The sequence below is a fragment of the Lissotriton vulgaris genome, chromosome 8 (genome assembly GCF_964263255.1).
Source record: "Lissotriton vulgaris chromosome 8, aLisVul1.2, whole genome shotgun sequence".
Taxonomy (NCBI): Eukaryota; Metazoa; Chordata; class Amphibia; order Caudata; family Salamandridae; genus Lissotriton; species Lissotriton vulgaris.
In genome coordinates this window covers 357,571,588-357,591,039 of record NC_141696.1, presented here as the reverse complement: position 1 = coordinate 357,591,039, position 19,452 = coordinate 357,571,588, and the positions used below count along the sequence as shown (strand labels likewise).

The following is a 19,452-nucleotide window of genomic DNA, read 5'->3' as shown; positions in this document are numbered from 1 at the left end:
CACATCTCTTGCTATTATGATATATTGATGTATGCTAATGTTTCAAAGTCACATGGTAAAATGTGTATTATCTAAAATGACTATATAGCATGATTACATCAGAAATGTGCATAATGTATTGCTTGCTACTCTGATTCAGGCATGTGAATCTATGAAAGACACCCCTAATACTGGATAAGAAACGCGTTACCTGTAACAGCAGTTATCCAGTATTGGTGTCTTTCATAGATTCACATGCAACCCTCCCGCCTCCCCTGGAAGGACTCACGTTTCTCTCTAACTGTATTACGCCTACCTAGCTTGGTGCGTACGAAAATCTGAGAGACTGAGGCTCCTGCCTGGAAGGTAATAGCTGATTGGCTGACTCTAAGAGTTTGTTCCTTTTTGCATAAGGACAAGGATAGGCTACTAAGGTGAGGCCCTTAGGCCTATTTTCTCTATGTATGTCTATAGGACATTACTTTTCTATGTACCGGAGGCTCCCGTCTCGACGACGGGGAATGATTCAGGCATGTGAATCTATGAAAGACACCAATACTGGATAACTGCTGTTACAGGTAAGTAACGCGTTTCTTATCCTCACCCCTCACCCTTGCATGGAAGAGGAGAAACGTCACTGCCTGGACACTAAAAGAGCGGGGAGTATTTATTTGGACCGAACAAAGGATTTACATTTGGACGATCAGCTCTTTGTGGGCTACGTTGGACACTAAAAAGGCAAAGCTGTGCACAAGTGCACTCTATCCAGGTGAACTATTGAGGAGTATCCCCTGAATGAGAAGGATTAGTTACTTACCTGTAATCCTAGTTCTCATCCAGGGGTATACTCAGTCGTAAGCGACCCACCCTCCTCCCGGACGAGCATTCTCGAAGTGGTTTATTGATTGCAGAGCTACTCTGGTGCATATGCACCGTCAAAGAACTGACCTAACTGCCACCTATGATGCATCATGGGAGCAAGGGGTCTCCTGCAGGTCGTAAAGGCACAGTACCCCTACTCTAATGCCTTAAAGGCAAGGTGTCAGGTTTTTTTTTCTTTGTTGCTTACAGGCAAATGCCTGCAATTACAAGATTTCTCTATGGCAATAAAGCATTGTTGTATGGCAATGGTTACTGCTTTCTCTTTTCCTCATGGGTTGGGAAGGTATAGGTACCACAATGCAAACCTATGTAATTTCAGAATTTTTGCTATTTTGGAAACATTTTAGTCTGCATGCCCCAATCCAGCCAGTATGCAAACCCTAGTCACCCAATTTCAACCTTCACACTACCTTCCAGCTCGAGTGTTTATGCAGCTCCTAGGAATGATGGCCTCTAGTATTTTCTTCCATGGCATTCTTGGTAACATTCCCCTAGAAGACATTTGTAAGGCAGCAACACGGTCTACTACACACACCTTCACCAAACCCTTTTGTGTAGATGTGCAGGCCAAGCAACAAGCTTCTGTAGGCCAGGCTGTTCTTAAAACTTTTTTTCTAACCACTGCAACCAACACAGGCAACCACTGCGATAGTCTATGCCCAAGTATGAATTCTGCAGCTCATATGCCTCGGAACGGAAAATGCTACTTGCCAGTATGCATCTGTTATTTGCATTTAGAGCTGCAGAGATTCATACGTCCACCCGCCTCCCCGGAACCTGTATCTGTTCCAGTGTTATCTTATTTAGATACATTCACATGGACATCTTTTCTGTTCTTACAAACTCCATATCCCACCATGGCGAAAAACAATCTGAGGATGGAGTCTATGCTCGTGCGCGTGATCTTCAAAGGGAGGAGTCTCCTATCTCGGGACTATAAAAGACTTCTTCCAAGAAAATAACAAGATGCAACCATCCGTGCCGAACAACAGATGGTGGTCTATGCACAAGTAATAATCTCTGCAGCTCTACAGATGCATACTGGTAAGTAGCATTTTTACTTCCTCATCTTCTCTGATGCCACATGGGCCTCACAGCAGGCTGTGATATTTCTACGGTGTGAAGGAAAGCCATTGCCTGATGTGCAAGGCGGCAGAGGCTTTGAAGTCTGTCCCTGATAGGCTGATTTCACTAGCCATCCTAATGGAGGAGGTGTGATCACCTTCTGCTGGAGCAGACATGGTTTCTGATCTGAGGGTCCAGGCTGTCGCCTACAGTGGGGGTCAAACTTATTTGTGGTGGTAGTAGGCTGGACCATACCAGTCAGCCAGCACACTCAGACTAATAGGTTTTCAGCATGCCACAATAAATCTGATCCTGGCAACTGTATAGGTTTATTGAGATTTGATACCAAACACCATTGGTTTCACCTTGGGGCATCATGTAGCTGGGTTACTCATAATGACCAGTGCCCAGTACATGTCTTATGATGGCTGCCTGATTCCTTGCAATATATAGTAATTGAATTAGGCAAATCAGGGCCCTACCTGCTCACGGAGAAGTCCCCTCACATAAAATGCACCCAACTTGACTTAGGATTGAATTACTTATAGTATATGCAGTTTACCTTGACATGCACAAGGAGTGTGCCATGTCATCTTTTCAGAATAGCCCCAATTCACGCATCCTGCGATGGCAGTCTACATGCAGATTTTTTTGTGTGGGTCCCTTTAGGTGGCATAATGCATAATGCAGCGTCTTTGGTACCAATGCCCTGGGTGCTAGGGGTACCATTTACTAGGGGCACCATTTACTAGGGCTTACGGAGTGCTAAAGTCTTTGCCAATCGGGTTACTCTTAGACATCCACCTTGTAAGAGAAATAGCACTGGGGGGGCCTTGTTAGCAGGGGCCCAGTGCACTTTCAGTCAAAAAGCATCCGTACGAGGGCAAAAAGTGGGGGTGACATGTCAAAAAGAGCTCTTCCTACAGATGGGGAAAGATTTGAACATGTACATATCTTGTAACTGACACTATTTTTAGTGGTACCAAGTACTTCTTGTTTGTATCTATTCAAGTAATTGTGCAACGGTTTATTGCATTTTCTGCTTTATCAATTCCTCGTGTTAGATATTTAGTGCTGGATGAAGCAGATCGTATGCTTGATATGGGGTTTGAACCTCAGATTCGTCGCATTGTTGAACAGGACACCATGCCACCAAAGGGAGTTCGCCACACTATGATGTTTAGTGCTACCTTTCCTAAGGAAATACAGGTGAGTGTTGTATTTGAGCTTTTCATGAACGTTGTGTCCATTAAATCCTTTACTGACTGTGTTTTTCATCTCCAGATACTTGCTAGGGACTTTCTCGATGAATACATTTTTCTGGCTGTTGGCAGAGTGGGTTCCACCTCTGAAAATATTACACAAAAAGTGGTGTGGGTGGAAGAGTCAGACAAGCGATCATTTTTGCTGGATCTCCTGAATGCAACAGGTAACTAATTCTGTAATGATCACAAACTGTCATGTTTGCTATTTGTATTGTGCATGCTGCTACTAATATTGCCCCAGGAGCTTTACAATCCTTGTCTATGTTGCAATAAAGAACTTGCTTGCATGGCTGGCTGTGTATGTTTGCTGTGACCTGTGACTAAGGAGGACTGGACGGTTGCTCAATGTAGGAAAGTGGGTGTTCGAGGAAATGAGCTGTAGATCATATGCATAGATCGCCATCTAGTGTTGGGTCCAGATGGTTGCACTTTGTTTTTGTTAGAAGTCTTTCCAGTCAATCAGTTTTCAGATCCGTTTGACGCGCAATCCACTACCCTCGACGGTATTATCAATCTCTGTGCCCCATTCGACTCGCATAGTCTCACCTCGGAAAACTTTTGATCGGGAAACTTGAGGCTGGCCGTAAGGCCTACCTGCGCGGTTAGCGCTAGCAGTCAATAGAACAGACTCCCTTAAAGTTCTATCCCAGGTTTTGTGCTAAGTTTCCACGCACCGACTTGCACGAATTGTGTAACCTCTGCTTGTCCCCGAAACACAACTAGAATGACCAATGTTTAACAAACGAAAAAGACGCTTTAGGCTCAAAGCCATGAGATGCAACACCACAGCGGCTCCGCACCGGACATCTTCAGCGAAGATTCCGACACTGAAAATCATGCTCGAGGAGCAGAAGAAGAACTGACTTGGAAGAAGAGCTGGTTACTCTGGGTCTGCATACCGTGAGTAAAGATACCCCTTTGCCCCCTCATAAAACAAAGGCTCCGGTCAGCCCTCGGGCCAAGGTCGGCACAGACCAAGTTTCCAACTCCCCGCCCTTGGGCCTGGCTCCAAAACACAAGGGGAAGCCTTCCGACTCAGGCTGACCCCACTTCGTCATCGAAACACAAGTCACGCATGTGTTTGTCACAATACCACTGTTGCCCAAGATTCCACCTTCGATTCCCAAAGGCTTGGAGCTGAAACCTTTAACGCCAAAACCGGCACATAAAAAGCCACTCCCTCCTAAGATCCTTGGCCCGATGCCCCGCCTTCGGATCGAAACAAAAAACTAGTGATCAACCTGGAGACCTAACATATTCATGCCACTTAAAAAAAAAAAAACTAAAAAAAAAGATTGACCTTCCAGGGTACTACCACATTCCTCTCTAGTGTGGGTACTAAACCTTCTCCCCCTTATATTCCACCTCCTTCTCACTGATCCCAACTTGCTCAACGCACCAATTATCATACAGATCCAAACAATGACCCTGATTTCTATCCCTCCAGACCCTCCCCACCTGACGACCATATTCAGTACATTGAGCTCCTTAACAGGGCTGCTCAATATCATAGAGGGGAGCTCCATAAGGAGCCTTTAGAAGAGGATTTACTCTTTGAAACTTACTACTTCCCAAAGAGCTACTCATTCCTAACCAATTCTCAAAGGCATGTTAAAACACATGGATGAGGTATTTAAAGACCCTGTAAGGGCAAGCATAATTACACCTAGGGTGGATAAAAAATATAAACCTGCTCACGACAGTGTTTACATTAGTGGCCAGCTGCCCCTACACTCTCGTAGTTTCCCAACTTTCGCAAGAGCTAGCTCTCAAACTGCAGGTGAGGCGCCTCCTCCTGATAGTCTGAACTTATTGATGCCTCATTAAGATGAGTTAGAGAAACTCTTACACCATTTATCGGATGAATACAGATTTAAAGCTAATGACCTTATTCAGGAAGGTATACTCATTACCAATACATCCATTAGGTGTGCCCTAGGCGCAGCAGGCAGAACAGCTCGCGCAGTCAACACCAGTATACTCTTGTGTGGGCATGCTTGGTTGAGAATATCAGGCTTCAAGCTGGAGGTGCAAACCTCCATCCTTAACCAGCCATTTGACAAGGAGCTTCTCTTTAGCCCAGCTGTTGATTCCCTGCTGGAGAAGATGAAAAAGGACACTGAGGTAGCAAAGTCCATGGGTGCCTTGCTGTTAACTGCCAATAGGGGTTTCTTTCGCCGCTCATTTTATCGGGGTAGTTAAAAAAAAAACTAAACTGTGTCCACTAAATCCCTCAACCTCTTACAAGGGTAACAACCAATCCCCCTCTTTAAGAGGTTATTACACAGTAGGTTATATAGGAAACTATGGTAAGGGAAGTAGCATAGGCAACTCCACACGGACTTCCCCCGCAAATAAACAGTAACTTCCTTCCACTAGTCCACCCCTGTCTGACGTCTCTCCCAATTCCTACCGGTCTGGAATTCAATCACCTTAGACAAGTGGGTACTACAAACTATCCAATATGGTTACTGCCTGGAGCTTACAGACACTCCCCCAAATATTCTTACAAGATCACATGCAATGTCACCAGAGCATCTCACTCTCCTGAAACAAGAGGTGCTCTCTCTCTTTGAAAAGTGCTATAGAGCCAGCCCCCCTACAATACCAGGGGAATGCGTATACTCCCTGTATTTTGTAATACCCAAAAAGGACTGCTTTCTCAGCCCTATACTAAACCTCAGAACTAAAATCTGTACAAAGTCTCCTATTCGGAGTAACTACAGCACCCAGGGTTTTCACCAAGTGTCTGGCAGTTGCGGCTCATCTAAGACCACACATTCACGTCTTCCCATAACTAGACGACTGGCCAGCTTGCAACAGAGCTGCCTTAGCCACTTCAAAAACAGTTACTGCTACATGACCTTGGGTTCACTGTAAACTTCACCAAGTCTCATCTCCAACCATCCAACACAAGTGTATCTAGACACTCAAAGCCCTAGCGTGTCCAAACCCAGTAAGGATCAGCGACATGCAGACTAATATCGCAGTTTCAGCCTGAACACATTACCAGCTCGAAGTGTTCATGCAATTGCTGGGAATGATGGAGTCTTGCATTTTAATTGTTCCTTATGCAAGATGCTAAGTGTGTCCCCTACAGGAATGCTTAGCACGTCAGTGGAACCCCGCTCAAGGTCGTTATCAGATCTAGTGTTTGCTGACCGCACCCATCGCTCTCTACAGTGGTGGAACATACAAAACCTTTCCAAGGGGCGGGCCATTCCTTGACTCGGTTTCTCAGATAGTGCTAACAGCAGACTTATCGCTCACTGGTTGGTGAGCTCATCTCCAAACTCACACAGTTCAGGGCATGTGACGTCAACAGCAAAAGCAGCTCCACATCAATCGCCTAGAGCTACTAGCAGTATTTTGAACGCTCAAAGCCTTTCAAGTTTACCTTTTAAGCAAAGCTATCCTGATGCATACAGACAACATGACAGCCATTTATTCTATACAGGAGCAGGGCGGGACACATTCTCACCAGCTGTCACAACTTGCACAGGACATTTGGAGGTGGGCCATACGTCACAAAATCTATCTCCTTGCAGGACACCTGGGAGTAGACCATCAAATGGCAGACCTGTTAAGCAGGCAGGGTTCTGTTCACCATTCTCAAACGCAAAATGCAAGCTTCGCCTCCAGGTGTTCGAGGCATGTGAGCTGCTGAATTCATATCTGTGCATAGATCGCCGCCTAGTGTTGGGTCCGGATGATTGCACATTGTTGTCCTGGAAGAGTCTTCGAAGTATCAGGAGATAGGTGGCTCCTCCCCTGGACTACAGTACGCATGGGCATCGCCTCCATCCCCAGATTGTTTTTTTCCGCCATTGGGTTCGGTTGTGCTTCGGTTCCCTCTGTCGGAATCGATAGTTGTATAACTTTCCTAACTTGAGACCAAAAGGTCTTTAGGACTCGCGTCGGTATTGTCCATCGTTCGGGTTGGTTTATTCATCGGCTCCGAACACTTGCTGCCCTTCCGCGTGCTGTCGGGCATACACGACGCTCCAGACTACTTCAACATGGAACGAACTCCGTTTAAGAGGTGCCCGGTGTGTGCCTCTAAGTATTCACATCTAGACGTGCACCCAGTGTGCAACAGATGCTTGTCGCCGGACCACGACGAGGCCAGGTGTATGGCCTGCTCCAAGTTCCGGTCAAAGAAGACTCTCAAGCTACGTCGGGCCGCAAGACTGCAGGCCCAGTTATCGGCACCCCCTCCAGCCAACATCTTTGAAGAAGACGTTGAAGACGACACCGTCCTACAAGTTTCGGACTCTGACCCAGCGTCGGACGATGAGAATTACGACGCGGGAAATGAAGAGTTCGAGGAAGTCGTCGAGGAGGTAGGGGACGACGACGGGGCCATTGCCGCTGTGGAGGATAGCTCGGAAGAAGAGCATCCTCATATTGACTCTGGGGCCGAACCCCAGCATAAGGCCCAGGTCGAGGGATCGCCATCGGGCCTTACCCAAGACCTCAATACTCGTCCCACGGCCCCGCCTCCGGGCCCGGCCACAGACATTAGTGATGCGCCACTCCCGGTACAGAAACCGAAAGTGAAGCCATCAGGGTCCGCACCATCCGTCTCGAAACCGAAAGTGAAAGTCGCACTGGTGGGACCAAAGGCTCCAGAGGCCTCGGCGCCGAAGAAGTCCAAAATGGCCGCCGAGATCAAGAGCCACGCTAAACTGGCCAACACGAAGACCCCGGTGTCGAAGGCGAAGACGCCAGACGCGGCTGCGTCGGCGCCGAAGATGGTCGACGCTCTGAAGAGCCGCGTCGACACCAAGAAGGTCGATGACCCTAAAAAAGCCTCGAAGAAGCGTCAGGACGACCCCAAAGCTCTGGCTGCGCCGATCCCGGTCGACAAAGCCAAGGGCGGTGATGTGTCGGCTCCAAAGACAGTGCCTTTGATCACCGACCCGAATCAGGACTCGGAGGACTCGCTCGAGACGGTCCAACCCTCGCCGTCCTTTACCAAGAAGGTCACGGAGTCCCTTCAACGTATTCGGAAGGAAGCACTGGCTCCCGAACCGAAGGATGTGGCGCTGAAGCCTCCACAGAAACCGGCAAAGGCGCAGACGCTGATCCACTTCACGCTGCCGCCAAAGACGACGCCGAAGGCTTTCGCTCCGAAACATGGGGCTGGGGTGCCCTTGAAGCTGGTGTCCACGCCTAAAGCATCTTTGGTGGTGCCGAAGCCTCGGCTCCAGCCACTCACGGACGAAGAGCGTCGAGAGGTTGTCATCGACGCCAACACAGGCAAGCTCGCTCTCCTTAAAAGGAAGATCACACCAGAGCCAGTGTTGGAACATTTTCGTATTCCACTCAAAAAGAAGTCGGACTCTGCGGGTACTTCTGCCCCTATGGAGCCTGCATCTCCGCAAGGTCTGGAACTCTCACCCACTCGCTCTAACGCTGGGGAGGGTGACGGGGACGAGGAGGAGGAGTACAATTATCCTGCGTACTCGGATCCGGAGGAGGTCAATGAGCCATGGTCGGCTGGAGGCGACCCTCAGTCAGGACACGAGCCGCAGCTTTTTGCTGCAGAAACTTCTCCAACAGAGGACTCTGCAGCCTTCAACACTCTTATTGAGAGAGCTGCGGCCAATCACGATGTCGACCTCCATGCGGACCCAGTGGATGTCGATTTTCTGTTTGACACTTTCTCGGTGGCTGAAAAGACTGTCAAGACATTGCCAATGCTCAAGGGAGTGCTAAAGCACGCGCCAGAGGTTTTCAGGGAGCCCACCCGGGCACGAGTCATCAATCCTCGTATTGACAAAAAATACAAGGCAGCGCCCACTGATCCAACGTACATCAAAGGACACTTGCCACTGGACTCTTTGGTTGTATCCAACGCACGCAGGCGGGCAAACTCGCAGACCACAGGTGATGCTCCTCCCCCAGACAAAGAATCGAAGATCTTTGAAGCCTCAGGAAAACGTATTGCTGCGCAGGCAGCTAATATTTGGCGCATTTAAAACACGCAAGCCCTACTTGCACGCTACGATAGGGCACACTATGACACCCTAGAAACCCTTCTACAGCACCTACCTGATCAGTACAAAGAGGGAGCTGAAATGTTAATTCAGGAGGGGAAGCTCATCCCCAACGCTTCCATTAAGTGCGCACTGGACGTGGCTGATACCGCTTCCAGAGCTATAAACACTAGCGTGCTACTCCGTAGGCATGCATGGCTTAGGATATCAGGCTTTAAACCAGACATACAGACAACCATCTTAAACCAAACAGTTAATCCAGACCACCTGTTTGGGCCAGAAGTGGATGCAACCCTTGAGAAAATGAAAAAAGATACTGACACTGCTAAGTCTATGGGGGCCCTACAGTCGAGGTGGTTCCTTTCGCCGCTCCAATAACAGAGGCACCTCAAGGGGTCAGGCATCACAATCCACGCAATACTATAAAAGCAACACCCAGACCTCATACACCAACAAGGGTAGAGGTGGTTACAGGGGCAACAAAGGCAGAGGACGTGGAAATAACAGCTCCAGGTCCTCCACCGCCAACAAACAGTGACGCCTTGTCACTGCCTCCCGACCACACAACACCAGTCGGGGGGGAGACTCCAGCAGTTCCTACCTGCGTGGAAAGCCATCACCACGGACAGGTGGGTCAAATCTCTTATCCAATACGGTTACTGTCTGGAACTCACTTCCACTCCACCAAACATACCTCCAAGAACCCGTCCTATGTCCGGCGAGCACTTGCACTTGTTGCAGCAGGAGGTCCAAGGTTCGAGGCATGTGGGCTGCTGAATTCATATCTGTGCATAGATCGCCGCCTAGTGTTGGGTCCGGATGATTGCACATTGTTGTCCTGGAAGAGTCTTCGAAGTATCACGCGATAGGTGGCTCCTCCCCTGGACTACAGTGCGCATGGGCATCGCCTCATCCCCAGATTGTTTTTTTCCGCCATTGGGTTCGGATGTGTGTCGGTTCCCTCTGTCGGAACCGATAGTTGTTAACTCACTTTACTCGAGACCAAAAGGTCTTTAGGCTTGGCGCCGGTATCGTTTTCGTTCGGGTTTACTGTTTTCTCCAGCTCCGAACTCTCGCTGCCCTTCCGCGTGCTATCGGCGCGGACGGGCCCACTCGACGCTCCAGCCATGGAACGGACTCCGTTTAAACGGTGCCCGGTATGCAACGCGAAGTACTCGCACCTCGACGTGCACCCAGTGTGCAACACCTGTCTGTCGCCAGACCACAACGAGGCCAGGTGCATGGCCTGCTCGAAGTTCCGGTGCAAGAAGACCCTCAAGATTCGTCGGGCTGCGAGACTCCAGGCCAAACTGTCTGCGCCCCCGCCGGACAACATCTTCGAGGAAGACGTCGGAGACGACGATGTCCAGCAGGTTTCGGACTCTGGCCCTGCGTCCGAGGGGGAGGCCTACGACGCAGGGAACGAGGAGTTTGACGGAGCCGACGACGAGGTAGGGGACGACGATACGGCCTTTGCCACTGTGGGGGATAGCTCTGAGGACGAGCAACCCCGGACTGACTCAGGGGTCGGACCCCTTCCTGCGGCCCAGGTCGAGGGATCGCCTTCGGGCCTTACCCAAAACCCTGTTACAAGTCCAGCAGCCCCGCCACGGACATTTTGGAGGTGCCACTCACTTTTTCAAAAACGAAAGTGAAGCCTTCGCGTTCAACAGCTCCGGCTTCGAAACCGAAAGTGAAAGCCATACAGAAGGCTCTGGAGGCGTCAAAACCTAAGAAATCCAAAATGGCCGACATGGACAGTCCAGCCAAGATGGCCGACCCGAAGGCATCTGGGTCGGTGCCGAAAGCAAAGTCGTGCGACGCGGCTGCGTCGGCGCCGAAGATGGTCGCGGTCGACTACCCGAAGAAGGCTTCAAGGAAGCGTCAAGGCGATCCCAAAACTCAGGCTTCCCCGGCCGCCGGAGCCAAGGAGGGTACCGCGTCGACTCCGAAGACACTGCCTCTCGCCGACGCAACTCCCAAGCCAGGGAAATCAAGCGATACGGTCGCTCCCTCTCCAGCCCTCTCGAAGGTCCAGGAGTCCCTGCAACGGATTCGAACAGCCGCGGAGCTTCCAGACCCAGAGGCTGGAGTGTCGAAGCCCGCTCAGAAGCCGTCCAAGGCGCACACGCCTATCCGCTTCACCCTACCGCCGAAGTCGACGCCAAAGGCCTTCGCTCCGAAGCAGGTGGCTGGGGTGCCCTCTAAGGAGGTGTCGACGCCCAAAGCGTCTCCGGTGGTGGCTAAACCTCGGCTCCAACCACTCGCGGAGGAAGAACGTCGTGAAGTCATCATCGACGCCAATACTGGGAAACTGTCCCTCCTCAAGAGAAAAATCACCACGGAGCCGGTGCTGGAACACTTTCGCATTCCTCTAAAAAATAAAATGGACTCTGCGGGTGCTTCAGCGCCTCCGGCGCCGGCATCCCCAAGTGACCTGCCGCGTTCCCCAACTCACTCTACCGCGGGGGATGACGACGAGGAAGAGGTCGAGTACAACTATCCGGCGTACTCGGATCCGGAGGAGGAACATGTACCTTGGTCTGCCGGAGGCGACCCCGAGGACCCGCAGTCGGGTCAGGAACCACATCTCTTTGCGCCAAAGACTTCGCCAACGGAGGACTCTGCTGCCTTCAACGCGCTAATCGAGAGAGCTGCAGCTAACCACGATGTCGAGCTGCACTCCGATCCTGTGGATGTAGACTTTTTGTTTGACACTTTCTCTGTGGCCGAAAAGTCAATCAAAACTTTGCCAATGCTCAAGGGAGTGCTCAAGCACGCGCAGGAGGTCTTCAAGGAGCCCACTCGGGCACGTGTTATCAATCCACGCATTGATAAAAAATATAAGGCAGCGCCCTCGGATCCAACATATATCAAGGGACACTTGCCACTAGACTCTTTAGTAGTTTCCAACGCTCGCAAGAGGGCGAACTCAGACAACTGGTGACGCTCCTCCCCCAGACAAAGAGTCGAAAATATTTGAGGCCTCAGGGAAGCGGATTGCTGCACAGGCAGCTAACATTTGGCGCATCTCAAACACTCAGGCCCTACTCGCACGCTACGATAGGGCTCATTATGACACCCTAGAGGCACTACTGCAGCACTTGCCTGACCAGTACAAGGAGGCAGGGGAGATGTTAATTCAAGAGGGAAAGCTCATCACAAATGCTTCCATAAAATGTGCGCTAGATGTGGCTGATACGGCATCCAGGGCGATCAACACTAGTGTGTTGCTCAGAAGGCATGCATGGCTTAGGATTTCAGGGTTCAAACCCGATATACAAACGACCATCCTGAGCCAGACGGTTAATCCTGACCATTTGTTCGGCCCTGAGGTGGATGCGACGCTTGAGAAGATGAAAAAAGATAGACAAGTCTATGGGGGCCCTTCAATCTCAGCAGTTTCGGGGTGGCTCCTTTCGCCGCTCCAATACCAGAGGCACCTCAAGGGGTCAGGCATCGCAATCCACTCAGTACTACAAAGGCAATACCCAGACCTCATACACCAACAAGGGTAGAGGTGGCTACAGAGGCAATAACATCAAAGGCAGGGGACGTGGAAACAACAGCTCCAGTTCCACCGCCGCCAACAAGCAGTGATGCCTTGTCACTGCCCCCCGACCACACAACACCGGTCGGGGGGAGACTCCAGCAGTTCCAGCCCGCGTGGAGATCATCACCACGGACAGGTGGGTCAAGTCTCTTATCCAGTACGGTTACTGTCTGGAACTTACCTCCACTCCACCGAACATACCTCCAAGAAGCCGTCCTATGTCCGGCGAGCACTTGCTCTTGTTGCAGCAGGAAGTTCAGGTCATGCTGCAAAAAGGTGCAATAGAGCTCGTTCCACTGCAGGAAAGGGGTACAGGAGTTTACTCTCTGTACTTTCTAATCCCCAAAAAGGACGGTTCCCTGCGGCCCATCCTGGACCTCAGGCCCCTCAACTGGTACATTCTCTCGGAGCATTTCCATATGCTCACGCTGCAGCAGGTGCTCCCTCTGCTTCAACAGGGGGACTTCCTGGCTACGTTGGATCTGAAAGACGCATACTTTCACATCCCCCTGCATCCTTCCCACAGGAAGTATCTCAGATTCACGATCCAAAACCAGCACTACCAGTTCAGGGTTCTGCCGTTCGGAGTCACCACAGCGCCAAGAGTCTTTACAAAGTGCCTGGCGACTGTGGCGGCGCATCTACGACGCCAGAACGTCCACGTCTACCCTTACCTGGACGACTGGCTCATTCAAGCAAAAACAGAACAGTGCGCCGACCACGTGTCCCGCACCATTCATCTCCTGCACAATCTGGGATTCTCGCTGAACTATCCAAAATCCCATCTCCAACCCGCCCATGTACGGCAGTATCTGGGCGCGACAATAAACACACTGGCAGCCAAACTCAGTGAGAATCGCCAGTATCCAAACGCTGATCCAACGATTCAGACCTCAGCACTCGCTTCCAGCGAAGGTGTTCATGCAGTTGATAGGCATGATGGCCTCCTGCATCTCCATCGTCCCGCACGCGAGATTACATATGCGTCCGCTTCAGGAGTGCCTGGCACGTCAGTGGACTCAGGCTCATGGGCAACTGACAGACCTAGTGTTGGTGAGCGGTCGGGCGTTCAACTCTCTGCATTGGTGGAATACACACAACCTTTGCAAGGGACGACCGTTCCAGGAGCCTGTGCCGCAGATTATCCTGACAACGGACGCTTCTCTCCAGGGATGGGGAGCGCATGTACTCCATTACACGGTGCAGGGACTATGGACACTACAGCAGAAGAAGATGCACATCAACGTTCTGGAACTGATGGCAATCTTCATGGCCTTAAAGGCATTCAAAGTACATCTGTGCAACAAGGTCGTGTTGATCCGGACGGACAACATGACGGCCATGTACTACATTCAGAAGCAGGGAGCACACTCTCCGCAGCTGTCTCATCTGGCTCAGAGCATGTGGAAGTGGGCCATTCAGAGGAACATCTTCCTCATGGCGGAGCATCTCCCGGGCAAAGACAACCAGATGGCGGACCTGCTCAGCAGGCACAGCCACCAAATGCACGAGTGGGAGATACATCCATCAGTACTCCAACCGTACTTCCAAAAGTGGGGTCATCCAGAGATAGACCTGTTCGCCACAAAGGAGAACGCAAAATGCCAAAGCTTCGCCGCCAGGTTCCCACACCCGCAATCGCAGGGCAATGCGATGTGGATGAACTGGTCAGGCAGATTTGCGTACGCTTTTCCCCCAGCACCTCTGATACCGCTGGTGGCACGCAAACTCAGGCAGCACTCGATGACTCTCATCCTGGTTGCTCCAACGTGGGTTCGCACAACCATGGTACACCACGTTTCTGGAACTCTCCATGGTACCGCACCAAAGGCTTCATCTCACTTCCAGCCTTCTGACGCAGAGCCATGGCGACATTCAGCAACAAGATCGGCAACAGTTCAACCTGGCGATCTAGCTCGTGAAGTCCTAGAGTTTGGCTACCTCAATCTTCCCCCCGATTGCATGGACATCATTCGGGAGGCAAGGAAGCCCGCTACTCGAGCTTGTTATGCGGCTAAATGGAAGCGGTTTGTCATTTACTGTGTAAACCACGATATTGACCCGTTAGATGCTTCCATTCAGAACATCATTTGTTACCTGTTCCACCTGTACCAATGCAATTTGGCGTATTCTTCCATCCGCATTCACTTGTCTGCAATGGCAGCATACCTCCAGAATAGGTAACACCTATCACTTTTTAAGGTCCCTGCTATCAAGGCTTTTCTGGAAGGACTCAAGAGTCATTCCACCACGGACACCGCCAGCTCCGGAATAGAACCTCAATGTGGTTCTTACAAGGCTGATGGGTCCTCCCTTTGAGCCACTGCACTCTTGTGAGCTTCAGTTTCTGACTTGGAAGGTTGCTTTCTTAGTAGCAATTACATCGCTACGGAGGGTTAGCGAGTTGCAGGCGCTCACCATCCAAGAACCTTTCTTCCAAGTTCACGCTAACAGGGTGGTGCTCCGCACTAACCCTAAATTCTTACCCAAGGTTGTATCTCAATTCCACATGAACCAGACAATTGAGTTGCCAGTGTTTTTTCAAAACCCAGAGTCACTGGCGGAGCGGATGCTCCACACCCTTGATGTTAAAAGAGCCTTGATGTACTACATTGACAGGACAAAAGATTTTCGTAAGACCAAGCAACTTTTCGTTGCATTTGCCTCACACCACAAGGGAAACGCTATCTCCAATGCTGGGATCGCTAGGTGGATCGTGAAATGCATTCAGATCTGTTACGCTAAAGCTAAACGCACTCTCACAATTCCACCAAGAGCCCACTCCACCAGAAAGTTGGGGGTCTCTATGGCTTTCCTAGGTAACATTCCCTTAGAGGACATATGTAGAGCAGCCACATGGTCTACCACACATACTTTCACTAAACATTACTGTGTAGACGTGCACTCTAAACAGCAGGCAGCTGTTGGACAGGCTGTTCTCAAAACACTTTTTCAAACTGCTGCAGCTGGCACGGGCGGCCGCCGCTAATGGAGGGACTGCTATGTATTCTATGCACAGATATGAATTCAGCAGCCCACATGCCTCGAACTGCAAATGCTACTTACCAGTATGCATCTGTTCTTGGCATGTAGGGCTGCTGACATTCATATCGCCCGCCCTCCTCCCCGGCGCCTGTAGCAGCTGCAGTATTCCTTTACATATATTTTTATGCTCTTAGCATGGGCATCACTCACATACTTCACTCCATCTCTGCCAATGGCTAAAAACAATCTGGGGATGGAGGCGATGCCCATGCGCACTGTAGTCCAGGGGAGGAGCCACCTATCTCGTGATACTTCGAAGACTCTTCCAGGACAACAATGTGCAATCATCCGGACCCAACACTAGGCGGCGATCTATGCACAGATATGAATGTCAGCAGCCCTACATGCCAAGAACAGATGCATACTGGTAAGTAGCATTTGCATTCCTTCCTAAGGTGGTTTCTCAGTTCCATATCAGCCAGACTATAGAACTACCTGTGTTCTTCCAAAATCCAGAGTCAGTCGCGGAGAGGATGCTCCACACACTTGACGTCAAGAGGCCCTTAACGTACTCCATTGATAGGACCAAAGATTTTCGGAAGACTAAACTATTTTTTGCCTTTTCCCCCCAACACAAAGGCAACCCCATTTCCAAGGCTGGTATAGCCAGGTGGATCGTTAAATGTATTCCGATCTGCTATCAGAAAGCCAAGCGCACACACCATTCCATCGCCGGCCCACTCCACCCGGAAGTTGGGGGCCTCCATGGCTTTCCTTGGAAATATTCCTTTGGAAGACCTATGTAGAGCAGCCACATGGTCTACCACACACATTTACAAAACACTACTGTGTTGATGTGCACTCCAAACAGCAGGCAGCTGTAGGGCAGGCTGTTCTAAACACTTTTCCAAACTGCTGCATCTGGCACGGGCGGCCGCCGTTAATGGAGGGACTGCTATGTATTCTATGCACAGATATGAATTCAGCAGCCCACATGCCTCGAACCGAATATTCTACTTACAAGTATGAATCTGTTTTTGGCATGTAGGGCTGCTGACATTCATATCGCCCGCCCTCCTCCCCGCCGCCTGTAGCAGCTGCAGAATTCAGATTTCTAGTATGGTCATCATACACATAGTTTCACACCTGTCGCAGCTGTAGCACTCCGAATCATTTTCAGGCATGGTCATCACTTTCAGTATTACACCATTTTTGCCACAATGGTTAAAAATCTGAGGATGGAGTCGATGCCCATGCGCACTGTAGTCCAGGGGAGGAGCCACCTATCTCGTGATACTTCGAAGACTCTTCCAGGACAACTATGAGATCATCCGGACCCAACACTAGGCGGCGATCTATGCACAGATATGAATGTCAGCAGCCCTATATGCCAACAACAGATGCATACTGGTAAGTAGCATATTCGGGCCCCCCCAGCCACACTGCTTTCACTACATATTTTTCACTACTTCATAGCAAAAAACCTTTGGAACAGGTACAGGTGTTACTACACAGTGAGCAACTGCATATTTGTAGTGACTGCGCTGTACTGAGTGAGTTAATGTTGACAACTGATTGCTGACCAACATTTTCAAAACAAGGTGTGTATCTGACCATATATATATTCATTTATGTTTTAGGTAAAGATTCGCTGACCTTGGTGTTCGTAGAAACAAAAAAGGGAGCGGATTCGCTAGAGGACTTTCTGTACCGTGAAGGGTATGCTTGCACAAGCATTCATGGGGATCGCTCTCAACGAGACCGAGAAGAAGCTCTACATCAGTTCCGCTCTGGGAAATGTCCAATTCTGGTTGCCACTGCGGTGAGTATTTTAATTTTAAAGCTCTTTTCACTTTTGAGAGAAAGTGCCCTCTTTCTGCATGGTTGCCACACTGAGCTGAACTGCTGGTGTGCTTGGAGTGTGCCCTGGGTTCCTGCCAATTGGGTACCAAAGGCCAGTGTTCTTTCCCTAAAACTGCTTTGAAGACCAAACCCAATTGGCACTCTGGCCACAAGTCAGTCCCTGGTAAATGGTACCACAGGAACTCGGGCACTGTGACCTGAGAAGACCTCATTTAGGATAAGAAAATAGGACCTGGGTACCTGATTGGCAGGAGCTCAGGGCACACTGTCAACAGTATAGCAAAAATGTGGACAGCCGTTCAAAAAGAGGGCACTTTCTTGCACAAATACTTTTCTCTCAAGGAATCATGAAACCGTTTATGAAAGGACTATTTCATAGATTCCCATAGCTTGTATCCTTCCTGTCGTCTGAGTGGAAGTCCCCGGTAAATAAAAAAATAACATAGCAATAGGTACAAAAAAAGAAAGGCCTAGGCCTCATCTCATTTTGTAGCATATACACCTCTTACTCCAGTGTTGGCGCTTTCATAGATTCACATGCCTGAATCATTCCCAGTCGCCGAGACTGGAGTCTCTAAAAAGGTATATAAAAAAGAAATGCTTAGTTGTATAGCAAACTGAAAAGAGGCCTGACCATTTCCTTTTTGCAACCCATAACCTTCGTTATGTTAAAGAGACCAAACTTGTATCTGGACCAATCAGATCTCCTCAACCTCTAGAAATCTGAGAACCTTTTGCCCCTCAGACTTTCTACCGCGCGTTGTGCTAGGGAGTCTCCATTGAGCTCTGCTCAGCCTCTGCTTTTTTTCAACCTTTTTGAGGAACTTTGTTCTTTTTTCTTCAGTTGGATCTGGTAAAACTTTGCACTGTCTTCAGGTACATTCTTTAAGGAATGTCTGGGAAAGAAAAGAAAGGTCTGTTCGAGGCATATGGGCTGCAGACCACACACTATTGCATTAGATCACCATCTGGTGGTCGGCCCGGATGATTACACTTTGTTGCTGTCTTGGAAGAGTCTTTGTCTGCTGGGTGACTCCTCCCTTAGACCGTAGTGTGCATGGGCATCAACTCTATTTTTGGATTGTTTTTTTTTTTCCGCCGTCTGGCTCTGATGTGTATCGTTCGGTCCCGTTACTGATCTCTTTTCGAATCAATACATCAATTTACAATATAGTCTTCGACACTGATTCCTGTCGCCCGCGTCGAAGAGAGGATCCACTTCTCCATTCCAGCGCACGTCTGGGCCGTTGGGCCCAACTGAGCCATTGGGCGTTTTACTCATGGAAAGAAAACCGTTCAAGAAGTGCACGAAGTGCGGACACAAGTTTCCCCGCACCGACCTGCCTGAATTTTGCAACCTGTGCTTGTCTCCAGAGCACAAGAGTGTAGACTGTGAGGCCCGCGCTTCGTTCGGGTCCAAGTAAACAATCAGGGACCGTCTAGCTTGAAGAGTTATGGAACAGTCATCGTCGTCGACACCAGACCTCATAGACGAAGCGCCGATCGAGGTAGATGTCAAACAGCAAGAAGACTTCGCTTCCGAGGCAGAGGACTCTGCTTCCGGAGCAGAGGATCGATCAGAAGATGACTATCTTCTTCCAGCTGGTCAACAGGTCGTGAGTAAGAGCGTCGACCCTGTTCGCCCCCCTATACTGGGACAGGCTTTGGTTCCACCCCCACCTTCGGATCCGGGTGTACACCGATCGAACTTCCGAAGCCCCGCCTTCGGGCTCGGCAGCGAAGACTATTAAAAAGCCTCCATCGACTCGGGCTCGAGTCAGACCATCTGTCCCGAAAAGCAGAAAGTGCTTATGCCGAAAAGAAACCCTTCAATACCAAGGGTTATTGAACTGAAACC

The 19,452-nt window shown here is 49.9% G+C and overlaps 1 protein-coding gene across 2 annotated transcripts in view; it reads left to right on the top strand.

Annotated features, from left to right (window-relative positions):
- Window positions 1-19,452, top strand: part of DDX3X (DEAD-box helicase 3 X-linked) — a 414,092-nt gene that overhangs the window by 307,997 nt on the left and 86,643 nt on the right. For both annotated transcript variants that reach the window (XM_086934122.1, XM_086934121.1), the window contains 3 exons: window positions 2,991-3,135; window positions 3,211-3,355; window positions 17,372-17,553. In XM_086934122.1, coding sequence (XP_086790248.1) covers window positions 2,991-3,135; window positions 3,211-3,355; window positions 17,372-17,553 — 472 coding nt within the window. The remainder of the gene's footprint in view (window positions 1-2,990; window positions 3,136-3,210; window positions 3,356-17,371; window positions 17,554-19,452) is intronic.